The 22,864-nt window shown below is 40.0% G+C and overlaps 1 protein-coding gene and 1 long non-coding RNA gene across 5 annotated transcripts in view; both read left to right on the top strand.

Moving 5' to 3' along the window:
* LOC145715913 (uncharacterized) overlaps positions 1–10,406 on the top strand; it is a 15,131-nt gene extending 4,725 nt beyond the window's left edge. The window contains exons 2-3 of the long non-coding RNA XR_014138182.1: positions 7,396–7,433; positions 9,047–10,406. This is a non-coding gene — a long non-coding RNA (uncharacterized LOC145715913). The remainder of the gene's footprint in view (positions 1–7,395; positions 7,434–9,046) is intronic.
* M1AP (meiosis 1 associated protein) overlaps positions 1–22,864 on the top strand; it is a 68,321-nt gene that overhangs the window by 31,593 nt on the left and 13,864 nt on the right. For 2 of the 4 annotated variants that reach the window (XM_081796632.1, XM_081796631.1), the window contains exons 5-7: positions 14,889–15,062; positions 18,542–18,704; positions 19,905–20,046. In XM_081796632.1, coding sequence (XP_081652758.1) covers positions 14,889–15,062; positions 18,542–18,704; positions 19,905–20,046 — 479 coding nt within the window. Of the gene's footprint in view, positions 1–12,431; positions 12,478–14,888; positions 15,063–18,541; positions 18,705–19,904; positions 20,047–22,864 lie in introns of all 4 variants that reach the window. The other 2 variants (XM_081796633.1, XM_081796634.1) reach the window with 2 other exon arrangements.

Below are 22,864 nucleotides of genomic sequence, written 5' to 3'. Positions count from 1 at the left end.
GAGGAAGGGAGGGAAGAGAGGAAGGAAGGGAGGGATGAGAGGGAGGAAGGGAGGGAAGAGAGGAAGGAAGGGAGGAAGGGAGGGAAGAGAGGGAGGAAGGGAGGGAAGAGAGGAAGGAAGGGAGGGAAGAGAGGAAGGAAGGGAGGGAAGGAAGGAAGGAAGGAAGGAAGGAGGAAACAACCCCCCAGTCTCAAAAGACACCATAAGAAAGTGATAAGACAAATCATAACTCTGTATCTAATTCAAATGACCAATAAAGATCTGGTATCCAGAATAAACAACTTCTTTAAAAAATCCAATTTTGAAATGAGCAAAAGATCTGAATGGACATTTCACAGAAGAGGAAGTGTTAGTGGCAAATTAATATAAGAAAATTTGTCACCCTCATTAGTAAGCAGGGAAATACAAATTGAAATAATTATATACGATTTTATGCCCGCTAGTTTGCAAAAAATTAAGAAGTCTCACTGTAGTGTTGACAGCAGAGCAGTGTAAACTCTTATACACTGAAAGAGTGTAAATTTAGTACACAACTTGTCATTTTGTTGTAAAGTAACATTCACAATATCCTATAATCCAGCAATTCCATTCCTAGGAGAATATCTCCAGAAAAACTTCTACAAATGTGTACCTAGAAACACATACAGGAATGTGAATATTGATATTATTCAAAAAGCCAAAAAATTAGAAATCACTCAAATGTCCATTGAATGAGGAATGAATAAATATTATAAGGTATATTCACAAAGTGGAATATCATATAGTTATGAAAATGAATGAACCACAGCTACATACAATGTGGATGAATCTTCTCAATATTGAGAAAAAAGCAGATAACCAAAGATATAACATATGATACCTCTTTATAAAGTTCAATCAAAATTAAAATAATAAAACATTTGTTTAAAATAATGAACATGGGGCGCCTGGGTGGTTCAGTCGTTGGGCGTCTGCCTTCGGCTCAGGTCATGATCCCGGGGTCCTGGAATCGAGCCCCATATCGGTCTCCCTGCTCAGCGGGAAGCCTGCTTCTCCCTCTCCCACTCTCCCTGCTTGTGTTCCCTCTCTCGCTGTGTCTCTGTCAAATAAATAAATAAAATCTAAAAAAATAATAATAAAAATAAAATAAAATAAAATAATGAACATTTGTTCATTAAAAACATTTGTTTAACTACTTTTAAAAGGAAAGGAATGATAAAAAAACAAAATTCAATGTGGCAAGGTTTCCCTTGGAGAAGATCAGGACAAAGCATACAGATATCTTAGTAGTATTGTTGATATTCTACATCTTAAGTTGAATAAAGGATTCATGAATGTTCCTTTTGCTATTATGCTTGTAGCTTACATATATGTTGCATGTGTTCATTTGTATATAATAAAAATTTTATAATAGCTTTCTAAAGAATGACTAAATAATAAATATGCCAAAATTAAAATGGCTGGTATGATCAATGCACTTTGGCATCCAGAGGGCATCTGTCCAGATTGACAGCAGCGTCCTGGTTGAGTATGTAAGTCTTTCAACCAGTTACATATCAACCTAACGATGCTGTCAGCCAGCCTGCACTTCTCAGCCTTGTACACAAGGGTATCAGGTTCCCTTTCTAAGTGCTCACAAACCATCTGTTTAGTATTTCCTCCAAACTTTGCTAAGGATCAGTGTCAGCTCTTTTGGAAAGCTATTGTATCCATATGTGTTCTCAGGAAACACCAAATGTTAACAACCCAAACATAGAAGGTAAAGATTCATTGCTTCCTAAAGGAGTCCAGAAAAAAAAAGTAAAAACAAAAACAGAAAAACCCTATCTTATGCTTCATGCTTCAGTGCAATTGTCAGACTCCATATATTGATTGTTTTCCCCTTCCAGTGTCTTGGAAAATAGACCAGAAAACGCAGCTGTTCATTGAGTTTGTCTTTGATAACCACAGTAAAGTCATTTCCTTGTGGTGTTAAGACTAAATTAGAACCACTATTGTATTTATTACCTAAAGATTTTCAACACAGAGAGACATCTGCTTATTTCATTAACAGAAGCCATGGTCTCAGAAAATGTTAGTTCCTCCCTTTTTTTAAATTGAATTAAAGAATTTTTTTAGAGCTCAACAAAAAAAATAAAGTTATTTGAAAACAGAGGTTTAAAAAACATTTCCTCTCCAAGATTATGAAGGAATAATTTACATACTATACATTGCACCCATTCAAAGTATAAATTCAATGAGTTTTGAAAGTTGTATATGCCCACAAGTCATCACCACAATCAAAATACAGAACATTTCTATCATCCCTAAGATTCCTTTTGCCCCTTTACACTCCTTCCCTCCCTCATTTCCTAGTGTATGCCACTGATGTGCTTTTTGTCTGTAGATGAGTTTGCATTTTGTATAAATGCAATCATACAATATTCTTTTATGTCTGACTTGTTTCTTTTAGACTTTGAGATTAATCCATGTCATTGTTTATACCATAGTTTCTTGTTATTGCTGACTAGTAGTATATTGTATGAATATGCCACATTTTGTTTAACCATTCACCTGTTAATGGGTGTTTCACTTGTTTCCAATTTTTGTCTGTTGTGACTAAAGCTGCTACAAATATCCATAAACAAGTCTTTGTATGATATGTTTTTATTTTTCTTGGGTCTTACTGTGTTTATGGTTCACCTTTTTTCATCCATTTGTTTCAACCCATTTGTGTCTTTATACTAAAGTGTATCTCTTATAGACAGCCTGTAATTGGGTTTTGCTTTTTACCCATTCTACTAATCTCTGCCTTTTATTTGGAGTATATAATCCCTTAACATTTACCATAAGTATTGATATGGTTGGATTTAGGTATACCATTTTATTTTTTGTATTCTCTGGTTTTTGTTCACCCTTTCCCTGCTTTCCCACTTTTTTTAAATTATTGAATATTTTTAGAATTCTGTTTTAATTTATATTTTGTCATTTAGCTATATTTCCTTGCATTACTTTTTAGTGGCTTCTCTAGGGATTATGTTACAGATCCTTAACTTTTCAGTCTACTCAGAGTCAGTATAGTACCACTTCATATAAAAAGTAGAAGCCGCAAGATTACAATACTTTAGGGTGCCTAGCTGGCTCAGTCGGTGGAGCATGAGACTCTTGGTCCCGGGATTGTGAGTTTGAGCCCCACATTGGGTATAAAGGTCACTTAAAAAATAAAATAAGAGGGGCACCTGGGTGGCTCAGTCAGTTGTTTGCCTTCAGCTCAGGTCATGATCCCAGGGAGCCCCACGTCTGGCTCCCTGCAGAGTGGGGAGCCTGCTTCTCCTCCCTCTGCTACTACCCCCCCACCCATGCTCACTCTCTCTCTCCCAAATAAATAAATAAAATAAGATTATAATATTTTACATAAAATGTAGAAACCTTACAGGCATTAAAAGGTATTTTTTTAACTTTTATGCAGCCTACTTAGAATTAATATAGTATCATTTCATGTGAAATATAGAAACTTTGCAACCATGTAGGCCCATTTATCCCCTTCACACACAAACAGACACACACTGTCTTTTATTTTGTAGTTGCCATGTGGATTACATCTACATTATAAATTACACAAGACATTATAAATTTTGCTTTAAACAATAATATGTATTTTAAAGAAACTAAGAGAAAAATATTCTTTTCTTTTCCAATGCTCTTCATTCATTCCTGAAGATCCAAGTTTCCTTTGGATATTATGTCCTTCAGCTCAAAGAATTTTTGTATTTCTTTTTTTTTTTTAATTTTTTTAATTTTTAATTTTTTTTTTTTAATTTGAGAAAGACAGAGATAGTGAGAGAGAGCACAAGCGGGAAGGAGGGGGAAAAGCAGACTCCTCGCCGAGCAGGAAGCCCGATGCGGGACTCGATCCCAGGACCCTGGGATCATGACCTGAGCCGAAGGCAGACACTTAACCGACTGAGCCACCCAGGCACCTGAATTTTTGTATTTCTTATAGCTAGTTCTGATAGTGACAAATTTTCTTAGTTGTTATTTATCTGAAAATGCATATTTCACCTTCGTTCTTGAAGAATATTTTTCTTATATATAGAATTATGTGTTGAAAGAATATTTTTTTTCTTTCAGCATGTTAAATATGTTGTTCCACTATCTTCTGGTCTTCCATGGTTTCTAATTAAATATCACAGTCCTTGAATCACTTTCCCCTTGTATGTAAAGGATCATTTATTTATCTGGCAGCTTTCAAGAATTTTCTCTTTATGTTTGTTCTTCAGCAGCTTTATAATGATGTGACTAGGCACAGATTTCTTATTTAGGGTTCACTGAACTTCTTGAATCTATAACCATACTGTACCCAATTTCGATGTGTGGGGGCATTTTCCCACAAGCAATTCTACACCAGCTGGTGTCCTACAACTTAACTCAATTCCGGCACTATCCGGAGATAGCATCAGATCCACAAACTAAGGGCTCAGTCCCACAAAAAAAAATCTCACACATGCACACACACACACACATACCAGACACTAATCACAAGTCCAGGTTGTCACCTATGCTTCTGACTGATCAGCTATAGGTCAGAAATTCCAATGACTCCCTCCTTGGATTTATTTAATTTGTCAGAGCAGCTCACAGAACTCAGAGAAACATTTTACATACTAGATTACCATTTTATTATAGGAGGAGATAATTCCAAAACAGCCCAGTAAAAGAAATGCATAGGGCAAAGTGTGAGGACAGAGGATCAGAGCTTTCAGGCCCTCTCCCAGAACACCACTCTCCCCAAATCTCTACATGTCATCAACCCACAAGCTCTTTGAACCACGTCCTTTTACGGGTTTTCATGGGGAATTCATTACATAGGCACAGTTGATAAAATCATTGGCCATTGACAACCTCAGGGTCCCTTTCTCCTCACCAGAGGTCACAGTGTGGAACTGAAAGTTCCAACCCTCTAATCACAGGACTATCCTCTGGCAACTGACCCCATCCTTAGGTGCTTTCCAAAAGTTGCCTCATTAACATGACTAAAGATATCTTTATTGCTCTCTCACTTCGGAAATCCCAAAGGTTTTAGGAGCTCTGCCAGAAACAGGACAAAGACCAAATGTATATTTCTTATTATATGCCACAATATCACAACCTATAAATTTATATCCTTGTTTCAATTTGGGAAATTTCCTGCCATCGTCTCCTCAAATATTTTTTCCATCTCATTCCCCTTTGTCTCTTTTTCTGGGAATCCAATTACCCACATGTTAAACCTTTAAAATTGTTTTTACAGTTTTCCAAGCCTCTGTGGTTGGTTTTATTTGTTCAGATTTTTTTCTTTCTCTTTTTTAGATTAAATTATCTTCATTGACCTATCTTTAAGTTTACTGCCTCTCAGCTCTCATTCCCAAGCCCATGCAGTGAATTTTCTTGTTCAGATACTGTATTTTTCAGTTCTAAAATTTCCATATTATTCTTCTTTATATTTTTTATTTCCCTGTAATTTCCTATATGGTCATTCATTATGAACATATTTTCTACTCCTCATTGAGCATAATTATAATTTATATGTATAGTTATATAATTATGCTGCTTTAAAATCTTTGATAAGTCTGATACCTTTACATCTTGGTGTTTGCATTTGTTGATTGTATTTTCCTTTGAGACTGGGTCATATTTTCTGACTCTGTATGCTAAAACATTTGGGTTGTATTTTGTGAATGTTGTTATACGGACTCCAGATCCTAGTATATTACCCTGAAAAGTGTTTGTTTTGGTAGACAGCTAACTTTGTTAGACGCAAACTGCAACCTGTCATAGCCTGCAGCAGTCAGGGACTCAGATCTCAGTTGCATTCGTTAAGCCTCAACTATGAGCTGCTTTCAGTTTGTCCCATACATGTGTGGTGCAAGGGTCAGCAAGGTGCATGGACTGAGTTTTAAACACATAATTTAGGGTTCTCAGGCTCCCTCCTTTCTTGGATTTCTTCCCCACTTTCTGGAGGTTCTCTTTGCCTCTGGCTCCTTCCCCTGGTAAGGCCAGTGAAAGAGGGAGGCCTTTCTATTGAAGTTTAAGCTGCTATGCTAAGTTCACACTGATACAACTGAGGCCACCCTCGGGGGAACTCATTCTTTGCTGGTCACTTGTTCCCAAGTTTCAGTTCCTCTCTGAAATCTACCTTTGTTCAGTCTCCACAGTCCTCAGGCAGTTGTCCTCAGATAGTTGGTTTATTTTTTTAACTATATTATCTAGAGTTTATAGCTATTATTTATAAGGAAATTAGAACTCAACCAGACTGAAAGGCCCTCTTCATTGTTGATCAGTTTGGTTCTTTCTTTTTTACTTCCTTTTCTATATTCACTTTAGTAAACTCAAGTGCTCCATCATTTCTCTCTGTCTTTACAAGACTATGACTTAAAAGTTCTTCTGACTAAATCCCAACTCTACTCTCCTCCTCCTTTCTCCTTCTCATCCCCTAACAATTACAGATGCACATACCCCTGCTTCACTTGGCAGATGCCCTGTGTTATTCCCACCCAACCTTGGACAGTCTGGCCACTTGCCCATCTGAGATTGGCCCCATCGTATCCCTAGCACTGGAGCCCTGGTTAGCACAACACAAGGACTAACTGGGGACAGAAATAGACATGAGTACAGGTATAAATTTAGTACAAGATAAAGGTGGCCTCTCCAATTACAAGGGCAAAGATGGACTTGTTCCAAAAGTGGTGCCAGGCAACTGGTTACCATCTAGAAAGCATTCCAAGTGTACCAGGGACCTAACTGTAAAGAATAATATTTAAAGAGTAGTAAAAGAAAACATTGGTGAATACCTTTATAATCTTAGAATAGGGAAAGTTTCTCTACCTATGACTCAAAATCCATGTGCAGTAATTTATTTAACTGCATAAAAATAAAAATATAGCAAAACAAAAATATGGCATGGCAAAAGGTACCCTAAATAAAGTCAAAAGACAACTGAAAAAATTGGAGAAATTATTTACAAGTTATATCTTGGGTGGGGGGTGGGGACATGGAGAGGAAGGGCTAATATCTCTAATATAAAAAGAACACTTAAAAACTTAGGGGAAAAAGACCAAAAACCCTACAGAAAAATGGATAAAAGACATGAGTGGATAATTCAAAAGATATTTTTAAATGGCCCTTAAACATATGAAAATATGCTTAACCTCACTCATAATTAGAGAAATGAAAATTAAGACTGCACCGACATACTACTTACCACCTATTAGATTTGCAAAAGTTAAAAAGTATGAGAACACATTTGCCTTGCTGATAGAATGCACAGTGGCACAACCCTTTTGGAGGGATATTTGGCAATACCTAACAAAATGACATGTGTGTTTACTTTTTGTTTTGTTTTTTTGTTGTTGATTCATTTATTGGACATTTTTTTTTTTATTTAATCTTACTCTCTAGGTCCATCCAATGGTAAATGGCAAGATTTCATTGCAAAGGCAAGATTTCTTTTTTATGGCTGAGTAATATTCAATTATATATATATCACATCTTCTTAATCCATTCATCAGTCTGTGGACACTTGGGCAGTTTCCATAGTTTAGCAATTGTAGATAATGCTGCTATAAACATTGGAGTTCATGTATCCCTTTGAATTAGTATTTTTGTATTCCTTGGGTAAATACTTAGTAGTGCAATTGCTGGGTCATAGAGTAGTTCTATTTTTAACTTTTTGAGGAACCTCCATACTGTTTTCCAGAGTGGCTGCACTAGTTTACATTCCCACCAACAGTGCAAGAGGGCTCCCCTTTCCCCACATCCTCACCAACACCTGTTGTTTCCTGTATTGTTGATTTTAGCCATTCTGATAGGTGTGAGGTGATCTCTCATTGTAGTTTTGATTTGCATTTCCCTGATGATCAGTGATGTTGAGCATTTTCCATGTGTCTGTTGACCATCTATATGTCTTCTTTGGAAAACTGTCTATTCTTGTCTTCTGCCCACTTTTTAATTAGATTATTTGGTTTGGGGACATGTCCATTTACTTACCACTCCCACTTCTAGAAATCCAATACCTTGAAGATACACCTCCAACAATACAAAAATGCATACACATATGCAGAATCACAAAGCTGTCACATAGTCTGTCTAGACATATGTTAGGACTTTCTTGGGTTTCCATGTCTTTTTAAAACTATTCCTTCTTCCTCCTAGCTCCCCAGTAAGTATTCTGTTCTTTCTTGGTTCCTCCTACTTTTATTTTCACCTCAGAGTAAATCTTGACCTTGGCTCCCTTGGACATTATAGAGGCAAACAAAGCTCCTTGGGCTAGTTCTTGGGGCCATACCAATAGATGTAATGCCTTCCTAGCCCCACTTCCTCTTCATTCAAACCTCCTAAATAACCCATTTCCCTGTTCTCCCTCACTGTACTGCCTATGAAAACACTTTCTCCCAGTCAACCTTTCAGATTTGCGTTGCAATTTACAATAAATGCTTCTTTGTTTATAGAATATGTAAACACGTTTATGCAGAAAAAGAGGACTCTTTAAATACCTTCTAAGTCTAGTGTTTTCCAAGTTAAACTATGTTTAGACTTTGGTATGTCTCAGTCAGTAGGGACCAACCTCTTTTGCATGTGGGTTACATTTTTTTTTTTTTGTAAAATGAAAATAGAGCTCTTAATTAAGGCCCATAAATAAAATGTATTTTCTTACAACTTGGATCATAAACTTTCCTGAAGAGAAAAATGTCACACACACACACACACACACACACACACACACACACACACGCCATACCCTTATCTTGCTTTATTTTTCTTCATAGTACCTATCATTATCTGTAATTGTTTTTTGTTCCCATTGTTTGTTTATTGTTTGTTCTCCCAATAGAATGTAAGCCACAAAAGCAGAGAATTTATCTCTTTCATTGTTGACACAATCAGTGCCTGGATCATAGAAGGCACTAAATAAATAATTATTTGAATGACAAATGAATTGAATGAAAGGATGAATGAATGAATGACATCTCTACTCTCCCTGAGAAGAGTTCTGGGAAATAAAGTCTCTCTATTCTCATTACAGTTCTAGTGATGTTTTGCTCTCTTATAGATTGGAACCCTAGGAAGATGATCACCACTTGCTCAGTCCTGCACTCACCTCTCTAGAGAGTCTACACCACTATAATCATCACTACCCAGCTACCTCCTTTCAAGGAGCTTCTCCTTGGGGCACCTGGGTGGCTCAGTCGTTAAGCGTCTGCCTTCGGCTCAGGTCACGATCCCAGGGTCCTGGGATCGAGCCCCGCATTGGGCTCCCTGCTCCGTGGGAAGCCTGCTTCTCCCTCTCCCACTCCCCCTGCTTGTGTTCCCTCTCTCGCTGTGTCTCTCTCTGTCAAATAAATAAATTAAAAAAAAATCTTAAAAAAAAAAAAAAGGAGCTTCTCCTTTTTTCCAGGGTCCAAGCATCATCTCCATAAATGAGGGACATGAGCTCAGAAAGACAAGCCAGGCTGCGCCCAACATTGTGAGCTATTAGAGATTATCCTCATGCCATTGTTGATTTAAAGACAGTGGTTAAATGACTCTGCACAGTTGTTCCTGAGCAAACTTTGTCCACTCTGATTACTTATCCTAGTTATTAACATTCTGTACTACTCCTATATTCAGAAGCTAGACAGCACTGATTGCAAACTGGCCCAGGGAGGCTAAGATACCAGAATTCCATAGTTTTTGCAGTGGCTCTTGACCTTTTTTTGGAGTCACAGCCCTCTCAAGAATCTGATAAAAGCACAGGACCTGTTTCTTCCTCCACCCTATTAGAATACACCTCTACACGTACAGATGAAATTATATATAATTTCAGGAGGTTCCCAGAACCCCTAAAGCCCATCCTGCTCAAGGACAGGCCATATGAGGGCCATTTGGAAAGGAACAGGTCTGGCCTATAGGTCAGGGCCTTTGTAGGACAAGGGAGGATCTACAGGACTGAGCTGGAGCACCATTTTCCTAGGTCTTTACTTTAGATATTCTATGTCTGTTTGTGTATTAAAGTGTTACATTCTATCTTAAATACATTTCCATTTTGCAACCTTGCTTTAGGGTTGAATTCTGAGAAGGACTGCTTTAGGCATTACCTTATTTTCAATCATTTGGCTCTGTTAGTTTTTCCTATTATTGTGGCTCTTCCGCAAGAGTTCAGTAAAAGGTGTCACTACTTGTGGCCACAGGAGGGCAGGGCAAGTCCAAACACTGAATGTGAATGCTGACTGCAGCCTGGCTGCAGTGAACCAGTCCTTCCTTGTCCTCACCACCCAAACACTTAAGAGCCCCACTCACTCCCGTAACCTTCCTGTTTCATACTGTCAGTGGGACCGGCTCATTCAGTGCCCAGTGCCCTGCTCGCCAGTCAAAGTGGGAGCTGCTCTTCAACATCTGAGAAGTGACAAGTCTCTTCCCCATTCCCCAGATTTAGCACATTGCTTTTTTTTTTTTTTTAAGATTTTATTTATTTATTTTTGAGAGAGAGGGAGGGAGAGAGAGCACAGGAGGGGAGGGGCAGAGGGCAAAGCAGACTCCCTGCAGAGCAGGGAGCCCGATGCAGGACCCTGGGATCATGACCTGAGCAGAGGGCAGACGCTTAACCAACTGAGCCACCCAGGTGCCCGGTTTAGCACATTTCATTGTATTTGTGAGGATCACAATTCTCTGCCTTTGGTGTTCTTACATATGTCAGTGATGGGGAGAAAACAGTCACCAAGGGAAGTGATGGGGAGGAAAGTTTAAAAAAAAGGAAAGCACATTCTTATCCTGTAAGAGCAAATCATTTTGTTGATGAGAGAAAAGGGAAAAAATGCCATTTGTTGGACCTAGGCATGCCATTCATAGATAATCATCTCACTTCTTATGCCTCATATAACTATGAAATAGGTTGTATTATCCCCACTTTGTCCAAAGTAGTATAACCCTGCTCTTCCCATCACATCCCACCACTTTTCATAAACTCACAGAAAGAGAAGAAAACCCTTCTGAAGAAACAGATTAGCAAGAGTAATTAGTATTGCCCAGATGAAGCCCACAGATACCCAGGAGTTGATGATTAAACCCAAATAAGGGAGGATATAATTAAGCATAACTTCCGGGACAGAGTCAGTTTGGAGTTGAGTTTTGGGGGAGGAGCGAGCCATGGATTGACAGAGTAATAAAAGCGCTAAGGAAGGAAGGAAGTCATGTGGCAAGGAGACTAATTTAGTTGAAGCAGAAGAGTTACAGGAAAAAGTAATGAGAGCTGAGGAGGGGGAGCAAATGTTGAACTCAACAGGCATATGCTAAGCTTCAGCTCTAAGCTAGCTACTGAGCTAGGGAATGGGGAATGAATGGGCATATAGGATCTCGACAGCAGGGGGTGGGGAGGAATCTTAGGAGCCATCACAGAAGGGAAGAGTGGAATATTTGAGGAATAATGAGTAGAACCAAGTGGTACAGGGTGAGTGAGGGGAATAAAGAAAATGACCAAGGAAGGCAGTATGTGCTCTTTAGCAAAGGAGGGAACTGATGAAACCATGTTTTAGAAAAATTAACTGGTAGTAGTACGTAAGAAATACTGGAGGGGAAGGAATGGAATTGATAGGACAATTAAGATGCTTACTGCAATCCAGGCCTAAGGAAAAGAATGCCTGAACCAGTGACAGAGAAATGGATAAAAAAAAATTTCTCCCTCTAGTCTGTTCTGGTTTCCACATTAGTCTTTAGCTTGGCCAATGTGACTGTCCCTCAGAAGCTGCTGACTCCCTTCTGAGCCTGCAAAACTGTGGACTCAAATCTGAAGCACGGAGCCTCTATGGAGATTACATGAGAACTTTTGCAAAGGAAGAAGCTCTGTGGCTCTCCCAAGAACTTGTAGGTTAAGAAGCTGGAAAAAATTTCAGGAACATTGATGGGGTATCTGCAGGGAAGGCTGGTATTTTCCTTCATAAAGGCACCATGTTTTAGGCTTGGTTCTTCAGCTTTGCAGGATCAGAAAGTTGATTTTGTCAGTAGTGTCTCAGAGGTAGACTCACCTTACCAAGCTCAAGACCAAAGTATAAGTCAGAATATCTTAGAGAACCATAACCACCATAACATCAAGAATAGCAGAATATCTTAGAGAACCATAACCACCATAACATCAAGACTCGACAAACACATCCTGCCATCAGGACATGTCATTGAGCCAGCATGCCCTCTCCTCTGAGCCACACTTGGATGGGCACTGCCTGCGCATTCTTCTGTTGCTCCCCTTCTCTGTGCTCCATTTCTGGCCAACCCTCTCCCCTTCTAATGGACACATTCATTCTTTGGATAAGCCAGTCTCATCCATAGGCTATAGCCAAATCTTGCTCTGGTCTGTAAGCCATTCTCTTTTCTTAAGGTAACTGTTTTTCATTGACCTCACTACTCTGTAGTACTCTGTTGATACTGTAGTTTAACTAAGGAAAGTCCTATTTTTCTATTTCCAGGTTTTTGGTGGGAGAGAACTTGCTGTGGTCTCCTTATACTGCCATGGTAGGAGTTTCTAATCTTCCACCCTTTCCCTGGGGAAAAGAAAAGAAACATTTCTCTTATGCAAAATCTGTTGTTTGAAGTCTAAACCATATTATCTTCTCCACTTTTGGAGATCCTTCGCTCAATTCCATTTCTTTCGTTTTGTATCTGCCTTCTCATGCTTTAATACTGATTTTGCCTCACTGAAGTTTTGGGTTCAGTTCTTTCCATACTTGTTACTCAAATTGAAGTCCAGGCCTCAGGCTCAGTAAAATTAACTTACTTCTCGTTTTGCCTGTGACAAAATAAAATTCACGTTATTAAAAAGATACTTTCTCTTTACTCATGAGGAACATTTCTTGGGCAGTGACTTCATACTTATCACTGTAGTACCTAAAATATAATGTGGCAGATGACAGTTTGAGAAGGAATGGTCAAGAATAATGTAGCTTTACAAACTCCGTAAGAGAAAAGAGCATCATATAATCTTTGTACCCTGTACAATATTTCATATTCTATATAGTACACAGTAAAAAATTACTGCTTGATAGAATGAATGAAATACTTGGTTAATGAATCCTCAGAACTGTTCATGGAAGATGGCAGAGTTTTAATCATACTGGTCAAAGAGAAATGCATTTGGAGCCCCTTTTCAGGCACAGAATAAGTCATTAAGTATGACATGAAGTCATCTGAGTCTCACCACACCTCCCTGTGTGGGTACCAACACGCTGGACTGAAGCCCTTTGTTCCGTTTGGAAAGTCTGGTACCTCTGCCGCCTTGTCCTCAGGAATGTCGTTCTAGAAATAAACCGGCCTTCTCCCTGGGGTCTATGAGTCATACACAGAAGTTAATTCATCAATTTTCTTAGGCTCTTTGTAAAAGTATTTCAGAGAGTCCTTCATGGTAAGGCAAAAAAAAAAATCAGGTTCCTCTTCTGTTTCTTTCCAGCTCTTGCCTCATTTCCTCTTTCTGTGCTTCCTCTACTACCTTACATTTGGCTTTTACTGATAACCTTTACCTGCAGACCCAGACCCCAGTGCCTGAGCGAGTGTTGCCTAAAACAGGAAGTAGATCAGCAAAGCCTCATCGCCCCACATACCCAGTTCCATTCACTCAGATGTGGAATCAAATCACACTCCACTAGACCATTTCTGTCTTCCTGGCTGCTAATTACCCTTGTGAGTTACAGCATGCCAATGACAAATTTGTATAATCTATGTCTGAGGTGAAGCCCGGGAGTGCACCATTTTTTTCTTTCACGCTTTTTATAGCAAAAGTAATAATTAAATACATTTTTACTGTGAAATAAGAGCTGAAGAAGCGGTGCCCGGGTGGCTCAGTTGGTTAAGCATCTGCCTTTGGCTCAGGTCATGATCCCAGGGTCCTGGGATCAAGCCCCACGTCGTCTTTGGACTCCCTGCTTAGCGGGGAGCCTGCTTCTCCCTCTCCCTTTGCCAGTTCCCATGCTTGTGCTCTCTTGATCTCTCTCAAATAAATAAATAAATAAAATCTTTTAAAATAAATAAATAGCTGAAGAAGCGGAAGCTCCCCCTTGTTAACTAAGTATTTAACTTGCATTGCTGTATTATTTTTTGGCTGTTTTTGTATTCCAGAGTGCTTTTTAAATACAACAAAATTGGGCACCTGGGTGGCTCAGTTGGTTAAGCGACTGCCTTCGGCTCAGGTCATGATCCTGGAGTCCCGGGATCGAGTCCCGCATCAGGCTCCCTGCTCAGCGGCGAGTCTGCTTCTCCCTCTCCCGCTCCCCCCTCTTGTGCTCTCTCACTCTCTCTCTCTCAAATAAATAAATAAATAAATAAAATCTAAAATAAATAAATAAATAAATAAATAAATACAACAAAATTTAAGAAGTATGAATAATAAAAAGGAAACATATTTTAGAACTCTGCCCTGTTTCCACTCCTGCCCACCATTAACAGTTTGATGGTAGCCTTCCAGACCTTTGTAAAATGCATTTACATACATATGTATGTACTTAGGCCAAGGGTTTCATTTTTATTTATTTTCTTTTATTTTTATATAAATGGTTCATACTATACATCTGTTCTACAACTTTATTTACTTACTATTTCTTAGCTTTCCTTGCCAGTGCATTTAACTTTACTTTGTTAACAGCTGCGTAATTCTCCAAAGGTTGAGTGTGCCATAATTTATTTAAACATTCCCCTATTGATGGGTATTTGAATTGCTTCCTGTTTGAGGTTTTGATTATTTGTTATTACAACAATGCTGTACTGAATATCTTTGCATATGTGTCCATGTGTACTATCTAAGAATGTCTCTAAGTTAGATATCCAGGGGATAGAATTTGTGGGTCAAAAGATGGGCACATTTAAAGTTTTACATTTTTCAAAGTTTACAATTAAAGAATTAAACACTTTATCCACTAATTCCCTTTCTTCTGCAGAGAGTTCTATCCTGGGAACTGACATTGACCTTCAGACTATAGACAATGATGTTGTCAGCATGGAGATTTTCTTCAAAGCCTGGCTACATAACAGTGGAACAGACCAAGAGCATATCCATCTTCTTCTTCCTTCACGATGTTTCAGCAACATTTCCAGAGCCAGAGATGATTCAAGTACACAGCCCCAAAAGACCTATTATATAGGCTATGATTATCCTAGTCTTGGATTAAGATTCTAGATTTGTGAGTCGTCAGAATACACATTAGTTGAGGTTTAGAGACTGAAGGAGGCTGTGCAGTGTAAGCACAAGGAGTAAGAAAAGAATTTCTAAAAAGTAACCACAGTTAGAAAAACTGAACCTAATTAAGCCTAGACAGCAAGGGCCAGTTAGTTTAGGAGGAAAGACTTAGATACCTCAATAATAGGGCAGCACCTAAACTAAACAAGAGCACAATGAATCATATATTTTTCTCAAGTTTTTCATTTTGAATTGTAATAGATATTATTGATATAATAACTTGACGCATGCTGGTACCTCAACAATTATCAACAGGGCCTGTGAGAAGGTAAAGAACAAAGATTAAACCAAGATTAAATAGAGGTCTTTCGGATAGGAAGACATCAAACTGAAATAAACTAAAACAACTACAGAAGCAGGCCCCACAGAGGACAACTAGTAGCCCAACTAGTAGAGGTGGGAGTTCAGTGAGAAATATGGGTATAGACTCCCACTCCAAAAGGGGAAGACACATGGTGGTCCTTTCTTTCTGGGGAGAGCCATCAGATCTTTACCTGCCACCCCTCCCCACACCCCCATTTCAACCTAGGGCCTAGGATGCCTTTGATGACTTACCTTGATTTCAATCTGTCTTTCCTTGGTGTGTAAATCTTCCCTGGACCTCCTTTCCACTCCTTTTGTCCAAGGCTGATGGTGCCAATTCCTCCCTGTTCCCTCTTCTGGAATCCACTTCATATCTGTTTTTCCCAAGCACTATGCTACCTCCTTTTCTGCATTATCTCATTTCATCTTCACCCACCACCATGAAGCAGGTACTGTTACCATATGTCATTGAATCTAAGATGCTATCAGTTATGAGATACACCATTACTTTATGTACCACAAAGAAAGAAAAACACTGCCAATTAAACATGACACAGTGCTTTCTATCACTTAGAAATATTATTTTATCCTTACTGAGAAGTTAAAGTAGTAAATAAGTGTTTGGAGTGTGTGTCTGGCCAATGGCAATTGTAAGACATATAGAGATGTTAGTATGTGGGGGGGGGGGAATGTGTCTTAATTAAATACCGATATTATCTCCCTGTTTTACAGATGAGAAAACTGAGACTTAGAGAAATTAGACATTTTCCCAGGACAGCACAGAAAAATTAATAGCAGAATTTGAAGTTATGCAACTCCAGAGCCCACTCTTAACTCTTAAGATTAGAAATCTATATTTTGTACATTTGACCACACTCAGCCCAGAAAACATTCATCAAACCCAGGTCTGTCTGCCTCCAGAACCTGGACCCTTACCTACTACACAGCCTGCTTCATGCTGGGCAGTTGTGAACAAAGATGCCGCCTCATGCTGGGCACTTCTCTCATAAGGAGGGCTGGGGCCCTCCAAGGCCAGGAACTCCAGCAACCAGACTTTCTTCAACTGTTGTACAGCACTTTCCCATGGTATAGTTGAGAATTTCTCTACCTTTCCCCTCCCTCTTTCCATGGCTTTCAGTACCAGGGTCAGAGCCAGAATGTTTATCTCCATCTGCAATCATTTTTCAGAAATTTGCAGGTCTTCTGGGTACACAGTGGAACTTAGACCCAGATTCATCAGCTCTTCTAACTAGGGAGGCCTACACTGGAATCCAGATGTTCAGGCGCAATTGGAGTGAGATCTGGGGAAAGTAGCCCTCCTCCATGGTGGGTATGACCAACCTGAGAGTTTATACAACTACAATAAAGACCATACTATAGTTATCCATTGTTTAAAAAAAAAAAAACTGCTGCATTACCACACTGGATTTCTGGAAATGTGGCTCACTATAAAAAATAAAACAAAACAGTACAGAACGCTGAGCTCTTCTACTCTAGAATCTTTTGAGGACTGCTCCTCAGATGTTCACTCTTACTCCTTACAAGGTTCTCCACCCACTCCACCTTCTTCTGTAGCTGCCCAGGGCCCTTCCCCCCCACCCCCCCACCCCTTCTCTAGGTGCTTCCCTCAGAGGCCTCCTTCTGACAGTGCACAGTCAGCTTCAGATGAGTGTCTTTTCTCGTTTCGTGGGTTTGGAGTCAGCCACCTCTGCATCTGGGTTCAGGGTGGTGAGAAGCACACCTGATTCTAGACTCTAGTCCTGGTAAGACAGTTTTCTCAGCTTTGGAATACTGTCGAGATTATAGTGCCAGTAGTTCTCAGCCCTGGCTGCAGTAAGAATCACATGAGGGACTTTTTAAAAATACCAGTATCTAGATTCCATCTCCAGAGATCCCACTTTCACTAGTGTGAGGTAGGGCCCAGACATCAGTGTCTTTTAAAAGTTCCTTAATAAAAAGGTGATTCTTATTGCAACCAGAGTTGAGAATCTCAGCCAGATGAACACAGCTCTCCAGTCCTAAAGCCCAGATATCTAACAATGAAGAAGTCAGGCACAGAGGAAATGAGGGGAGTCCTAGGCCAAGCCCCTCCTACTGACTTCCTGGGCTCTGAGACACAGCAGGCCAAGACTGTCTTACCCAGAATTAATGTCTACATCTGATTGCTGGGCCCAGGAGGGCCAGATGGATCTGACCTTTAATTCTGCCATCCTATCTCTTTTTCTACATTATTTCTGCTTTCGTTTTTATGTCATGTTTGTTAACAGTATTCAAACCTGGTATACATTTTATTGAAAAACTTTGTAGTATCAAGGCTGCAAGCCTAGTGCAACAGTATATTGTACACTGTGGCATGTGAATGTACCTGCCAGAGCAGAACCTTAATATAGAAGGGCATAATACCTTGATGAATAATTCATACTTAGGTGAAGCCCCCTCAGAATGGTTGTCTGTTGCCACAGTGATGCTCCAGAAGGTTCTACCTTCAGGTTTCTTTGGGGAATTAAAAAATAAACCATTTCAGGAACTTATTCCTCCCCCTCCCCTGAATGTCCCTAGAAGAGCCCACAGAGAAACAGTAGCTGTCAGCTGACTCCCTGACTTCTGCTTTCCTGCTCTTCCTTCATCTGACCTATAGTCTTGCCAAAGCTTAGCCAGAGGGAAGCAGCAGAGATCCCATCTATGATTGCAAAGGGCCTCTGCATATCATAGTGTTGGCTGCCTCCTCCACAGAGGGCCCATGTTCCTCTCGGACTGGATCACAAGCTAGATCTCTCACTATGAGGCAACTGCTCAGCCAGCCCAGAAGTAAAACAAGTAAAAACCCTATCAGATGCAGAAAATAAACTATTGTATTGAGCAACACTGTAGGTCCAGACCTGCTCTGCCTTTCCAAACCAATCATACTTTCCCCTTTCCACTCCCCTGCCTCCTCCCAAGCCTTACTTGCCTGGTGGATGTGGAATGGGTAGCAGATGTTGTCTCTTAATCACATAGCCTGAGGTAACTTGTGACAGACTATCCCTCCCCCCAATGCCATTTTTATTGTAGTGTGCCTGAAATGTGATCTCCAAGAGCGACTCCTCAGCCCGTCCCTTCTCCCTGGCACAGCTGATGGCTCCTTGAGAATGGATGACCCCAAAGGAGACTTCAGCACACTCTACCAGATGGCCTCCCAGTCGTCAGCCTCTCGTTACAAGCTCCGGGTGATAAAGTATGGGATAAGGGAACTTCCCCAATCCATGCAAATGCTTATTCTTCCTGGTTCCAACTAGGAAGTCCTGAGGTAGAGGGCATCTCCAAGTATCAGGCAGGTGGGAGTCAGTTCCAAAGCAGAAACTAGTTATGGGAGTGAAAGAGCAAGCTCAGGCTGCTCAGCATGTGGAGACAAATGGGCAGATGGTGGATGATATGCCTCAGTAGGACATTCTGAAACCTGGATGAGGATTGGAAATCCAGAAAGTCTCTGAACACAAAGAAAAACAAGATCAGCAGTGTTTATCTATTCAGCAAGTGTGTATTGAATACCCTGCTGTGTTTAGGCATCAGGACAGAGGTCTGACCTTCAAGGAACAAGGGGGTAGATAGGATCTACTCCTGCCTTGCCATTTCTCTAAGTACTAGAATTCCTGCTTCCAGGGGAACCAATTCTTGGGTAAAATTAGCAATGATGGCAAAGACCACTTTTACTGCTTCCTAGGTCCTATCACAGTGCCTGTGCACAAGTATCTGAGTAAGCTTGTCCATGAGTTTGTGACTGCAGATGCTGCTGAGGAACTTTCTTAAATTTATTCTCTTTTTCTTTTTTTTTTTTTTTTAAGAGATCAAGAGTGAGTCAGGGTTGGGGGGCGGGTGAGAGAGACAGAGGGAGAGAATGAATCTTAAGCAGGCTCCATGCCCAGTACAGAGCCCAACACAGGGCTTAATCTCACCACCCTGAGCTCATGACCTGAGCCAAAATCAAGAGTTGGACACTTAACTGACTGAGCCACCCAGGTACCCCAATTCATCCTCTTCTTAAATGCATCCTCTCTCAGCACTTGCCACAAGAGAGCCAGGACTGGGATGCAGATGGTTAGCATACTATCATGTTACATGGTTACTGTAGCAGGGGTGTTCTGGAAGTATCCCCAGAAAAGTCACTTGGAATGGAATAAGCTCAGGAGAAAAAACATCCATCAGAGTCTAGATGGCTTTTCATGATGAAGCTTCATTCATTGATTAACAGGCTTTGAGCATCTGCTATGTGCCAGATACCTTGCTAGGTGCTGGCCATGCTAAGGTGAATAATTCACAGGCCCTAACCCAAAGGATTTCACAATAGAGTCTTAGACATAAGCTGAATTTAAGCTGATCTAATGTCAAGGTTCTACATATCACCGAGGAGACTTTCACTGCCATTGTCTCTTGACAGGGCTCTAAATTCCAATGGGATCTGCGAGTCATTGACATATGGACTGCCCTTCATCCTCAGACCCACAAGCTGTTGGCAGCTGGACTGGGATGAGCTGGAGACAAATCAGCAGCACTTCCATGCCTTGTGTCACAGCCTGCTGGTAAGTATCCATGTTCCCAGGTGAGGAAGTAGAAGAGTGTTAAGGCACCAACCACAGAAAAGTAGCTAGCTTAATCCTACCTTGATCCCGAACGTGTCCCAACTCTCAAGAGGACAAGAAAAAACTGGAAATACTCTGAAATGTGGATTAAATATGACTTGCCTTTGTTGGTTTCATGCTATAGAGAATATTTCCTGAACTCAGTTATATGACAGTAAACTTGAAAATCCCTAATTTTGTACATTTAAATGGAAACGGTATTTTCCGTAAGTAACTATATTTTAACACTTCTCTAACACTGGGCTGGACATTATGGTTTATTTAAATGAAGAACACCTAGACTGTGCCAGACATCTTGCTAAACTGTAGATATTCAGTGGTAACATGAGAGACATTATCCATGGCCTCAAGAAACTTACTCTGTAATAAAAGAGACAGAATTTTATATATATGTATATATATACGTATATATAATATGTATATTATATATATTTAGAATTATATATAAATTACATAATTATAAAATGTAATTATGTATATAAATATTTAATTGTGAGAAGTTTATGAAGGAAAAGAAGAGCCTGCTGCCAGAAAGCCTCTCTGTGAAATGACATTTAAATTGAGACCTGCCAGTTTATGGGAATGGGAATTAGCCAGGTGAAGGGTGGCGGGAAGAGAATGCCTGGGAAAGGCATGTGCGAAGACCCCAAGCCTGGAAAGAGCTGAGAGAAGAATCAAGAATGGAAAGGCCATTGTGACTGAAACAGAGAGCCAAAAGGTGGGCTGGAGAAGTGAGCAGGGGTTAAATCATGCAAAGCTTTGTAGGTCAAGTTAAGGACCTTGGACTTTAAGTACAAAAAGAAATTATGAGAGATGATTTGAGTTTTTAAAAGATTACTTACACCAAACATTGGAAATGAACTGGCAGAAGCAAGAATGGGAACAAGAAAATGAGGTGGGAGAGCATTGTTGTAGTCTGGGCAAGAGATGATGGTGGCTTGGACTGGAATGTTGAAGTCAAGAAAAGTAAACCAATTAAAGAAATATTTTAGGGGCACTTCGGTGGCTCAGTTGGTTAAGCATCAGACTCTTGGTTTCAGCTCAGGTTGTGATCTCAGGGTCATGAGATGAGCCTGGCATCGGGCTCCCTGCTCAGTGGGCAGTCTGCTTGAGTTTCTTTCTGCCTTCTTCTCCCGCCCCCTCTGTTCCTCCCCCTCTGCTCCTTCCCCTGCTCCTATGCTCTCTCACTCTCTCTGTCTCTCAAATAAATGAATAAAATCTTTAATTTTTTAAAAAAAGACATATTTTAGAGAGAGAGTCAGTACTTGGTGAAGGATTGGATGTAGGGAGTGAGGAAGAGGAAGGTATCAAATAACTGCTTGGTTTCTGATTCAAATAAGTGGGTGCCCATTTCCTGAAATGGAAAAAAATAAAAGAGCTTAGGAACACTTAGAAAAGAGCATGAAACACTTGAAAAGCAAAATAAAACTGCAAATATAATTGAGGACAGGTCTAACTGCAAGTGGAAATAGAGGAACAGTTTGACCTAGTAGCATATGGGTGATCAGACCAGCACAGCAATGTGTCTCTTTCACTATCAGAAGCAGGCTTCTTTTTTCCTGTTTCAAAGCCCACACTCCCTTTTAGGCCCACCCACAGAGTTCCTGTTTCCTATCTGAAGAACACCCATCCCTGTCTTTGCAGAGCCGAGACAACAGATATATCCTGACCGTCAGAGCCCAAGAGCTCAGTTGACTATTTACTCTACCCTATCCCTCAGGATCTAAGAGATGCTACATCACTCAGGAAGAATTTCCCTCAAGTGGCTTCCCTACATTCTTATAGTACATGATATTTTAAACAGTTTGCATTTTAATACACTGCTAGAAGGAGTGTAAATTTTCTGGAAAGTGGTAACTACTTCAAAACTTTAATTTGATTGCTGGGAGTGTATGTAGCACAGGAAAACAATCAGCAAAGGGAGCACAGATGTATATACCAACATGCTTATCTCAGTGTTATTTACAGTGGTAAAAAATTCAAACAACCTAAATGTCCTAAATAGAGAAATGGTTAAATCAAAATAAGGGAAAGGTTATGGGAACAACAATTCAGCCAAACAATGAAATATTATGTAGCCATTAAAAATAAGGATGGGGGGCGCCTGGGTGGCTCAGTCATTAAGCGTCTGCCTTCGGCTCAGGTCATGATCCCAGGGTCCTGGGATCGAGCCCCGCATCGGGCTCCCTGCTCCGCGGGAAGCCTGCTTCTCCCTCTCCCACTCCCCCTGCTTGTGTTCCCTCTCTCGCTGTGTCTCTCTCTGTCAAATAAATAAATAAAATCTTTAAAAATAATAATAATAAAATAAATAAACAAAATAAAAATAAAAATAAGAATGGGAAAGAGTATTCTATTCCCTGCTGGCTTACATATATAAATCAGACTCTTCCTGCCTCTGAATTTGACATTTGAGCATCTATTTATTTATTTATTTATTTATTCATTCATTCATTCACTCATTCATTCATTAACAAATATTTATTGAGCACTATATGCCAGGTACCATTATAAAGGCCAAAGAGACTCTTATTTATCACTTCTCTATCGTGGAAATTCACAATTATGTGGCTGACCCATCACTAATAGATTACCCATGATTTGGAGCACTTACTAGGGGCTAGCCACTTAACCAAGTGCTTTGCATGCTTTATCTCACTTAATCCTCACAATAATTCTGTGAGATAGGGATTGTTGTCCCCATTTTTACATGTGTAGAAGACTGAAGTCTATAGAGATCAAGTGACTTACCAAAAGTCAC

Source organism: Leptonychotes weddellii, chromosome 10, assembly GCF_054177405.1.
Source record: "Leptonychotes weddellii isolate Sample4059 chromosome 10, ASM5417740v2, whole genome shotgun sequence".
NCBI lineage: Eukaryota > Metazoa > Chordata > Mammalia > Carnivora > Phocidae > Leptonychotes > Leptonychotes weddellii.
Note: the sequence above shows the minus strand (reverse complement) of the source record. Positions and strands in the feature narration are given on the sequence as shown.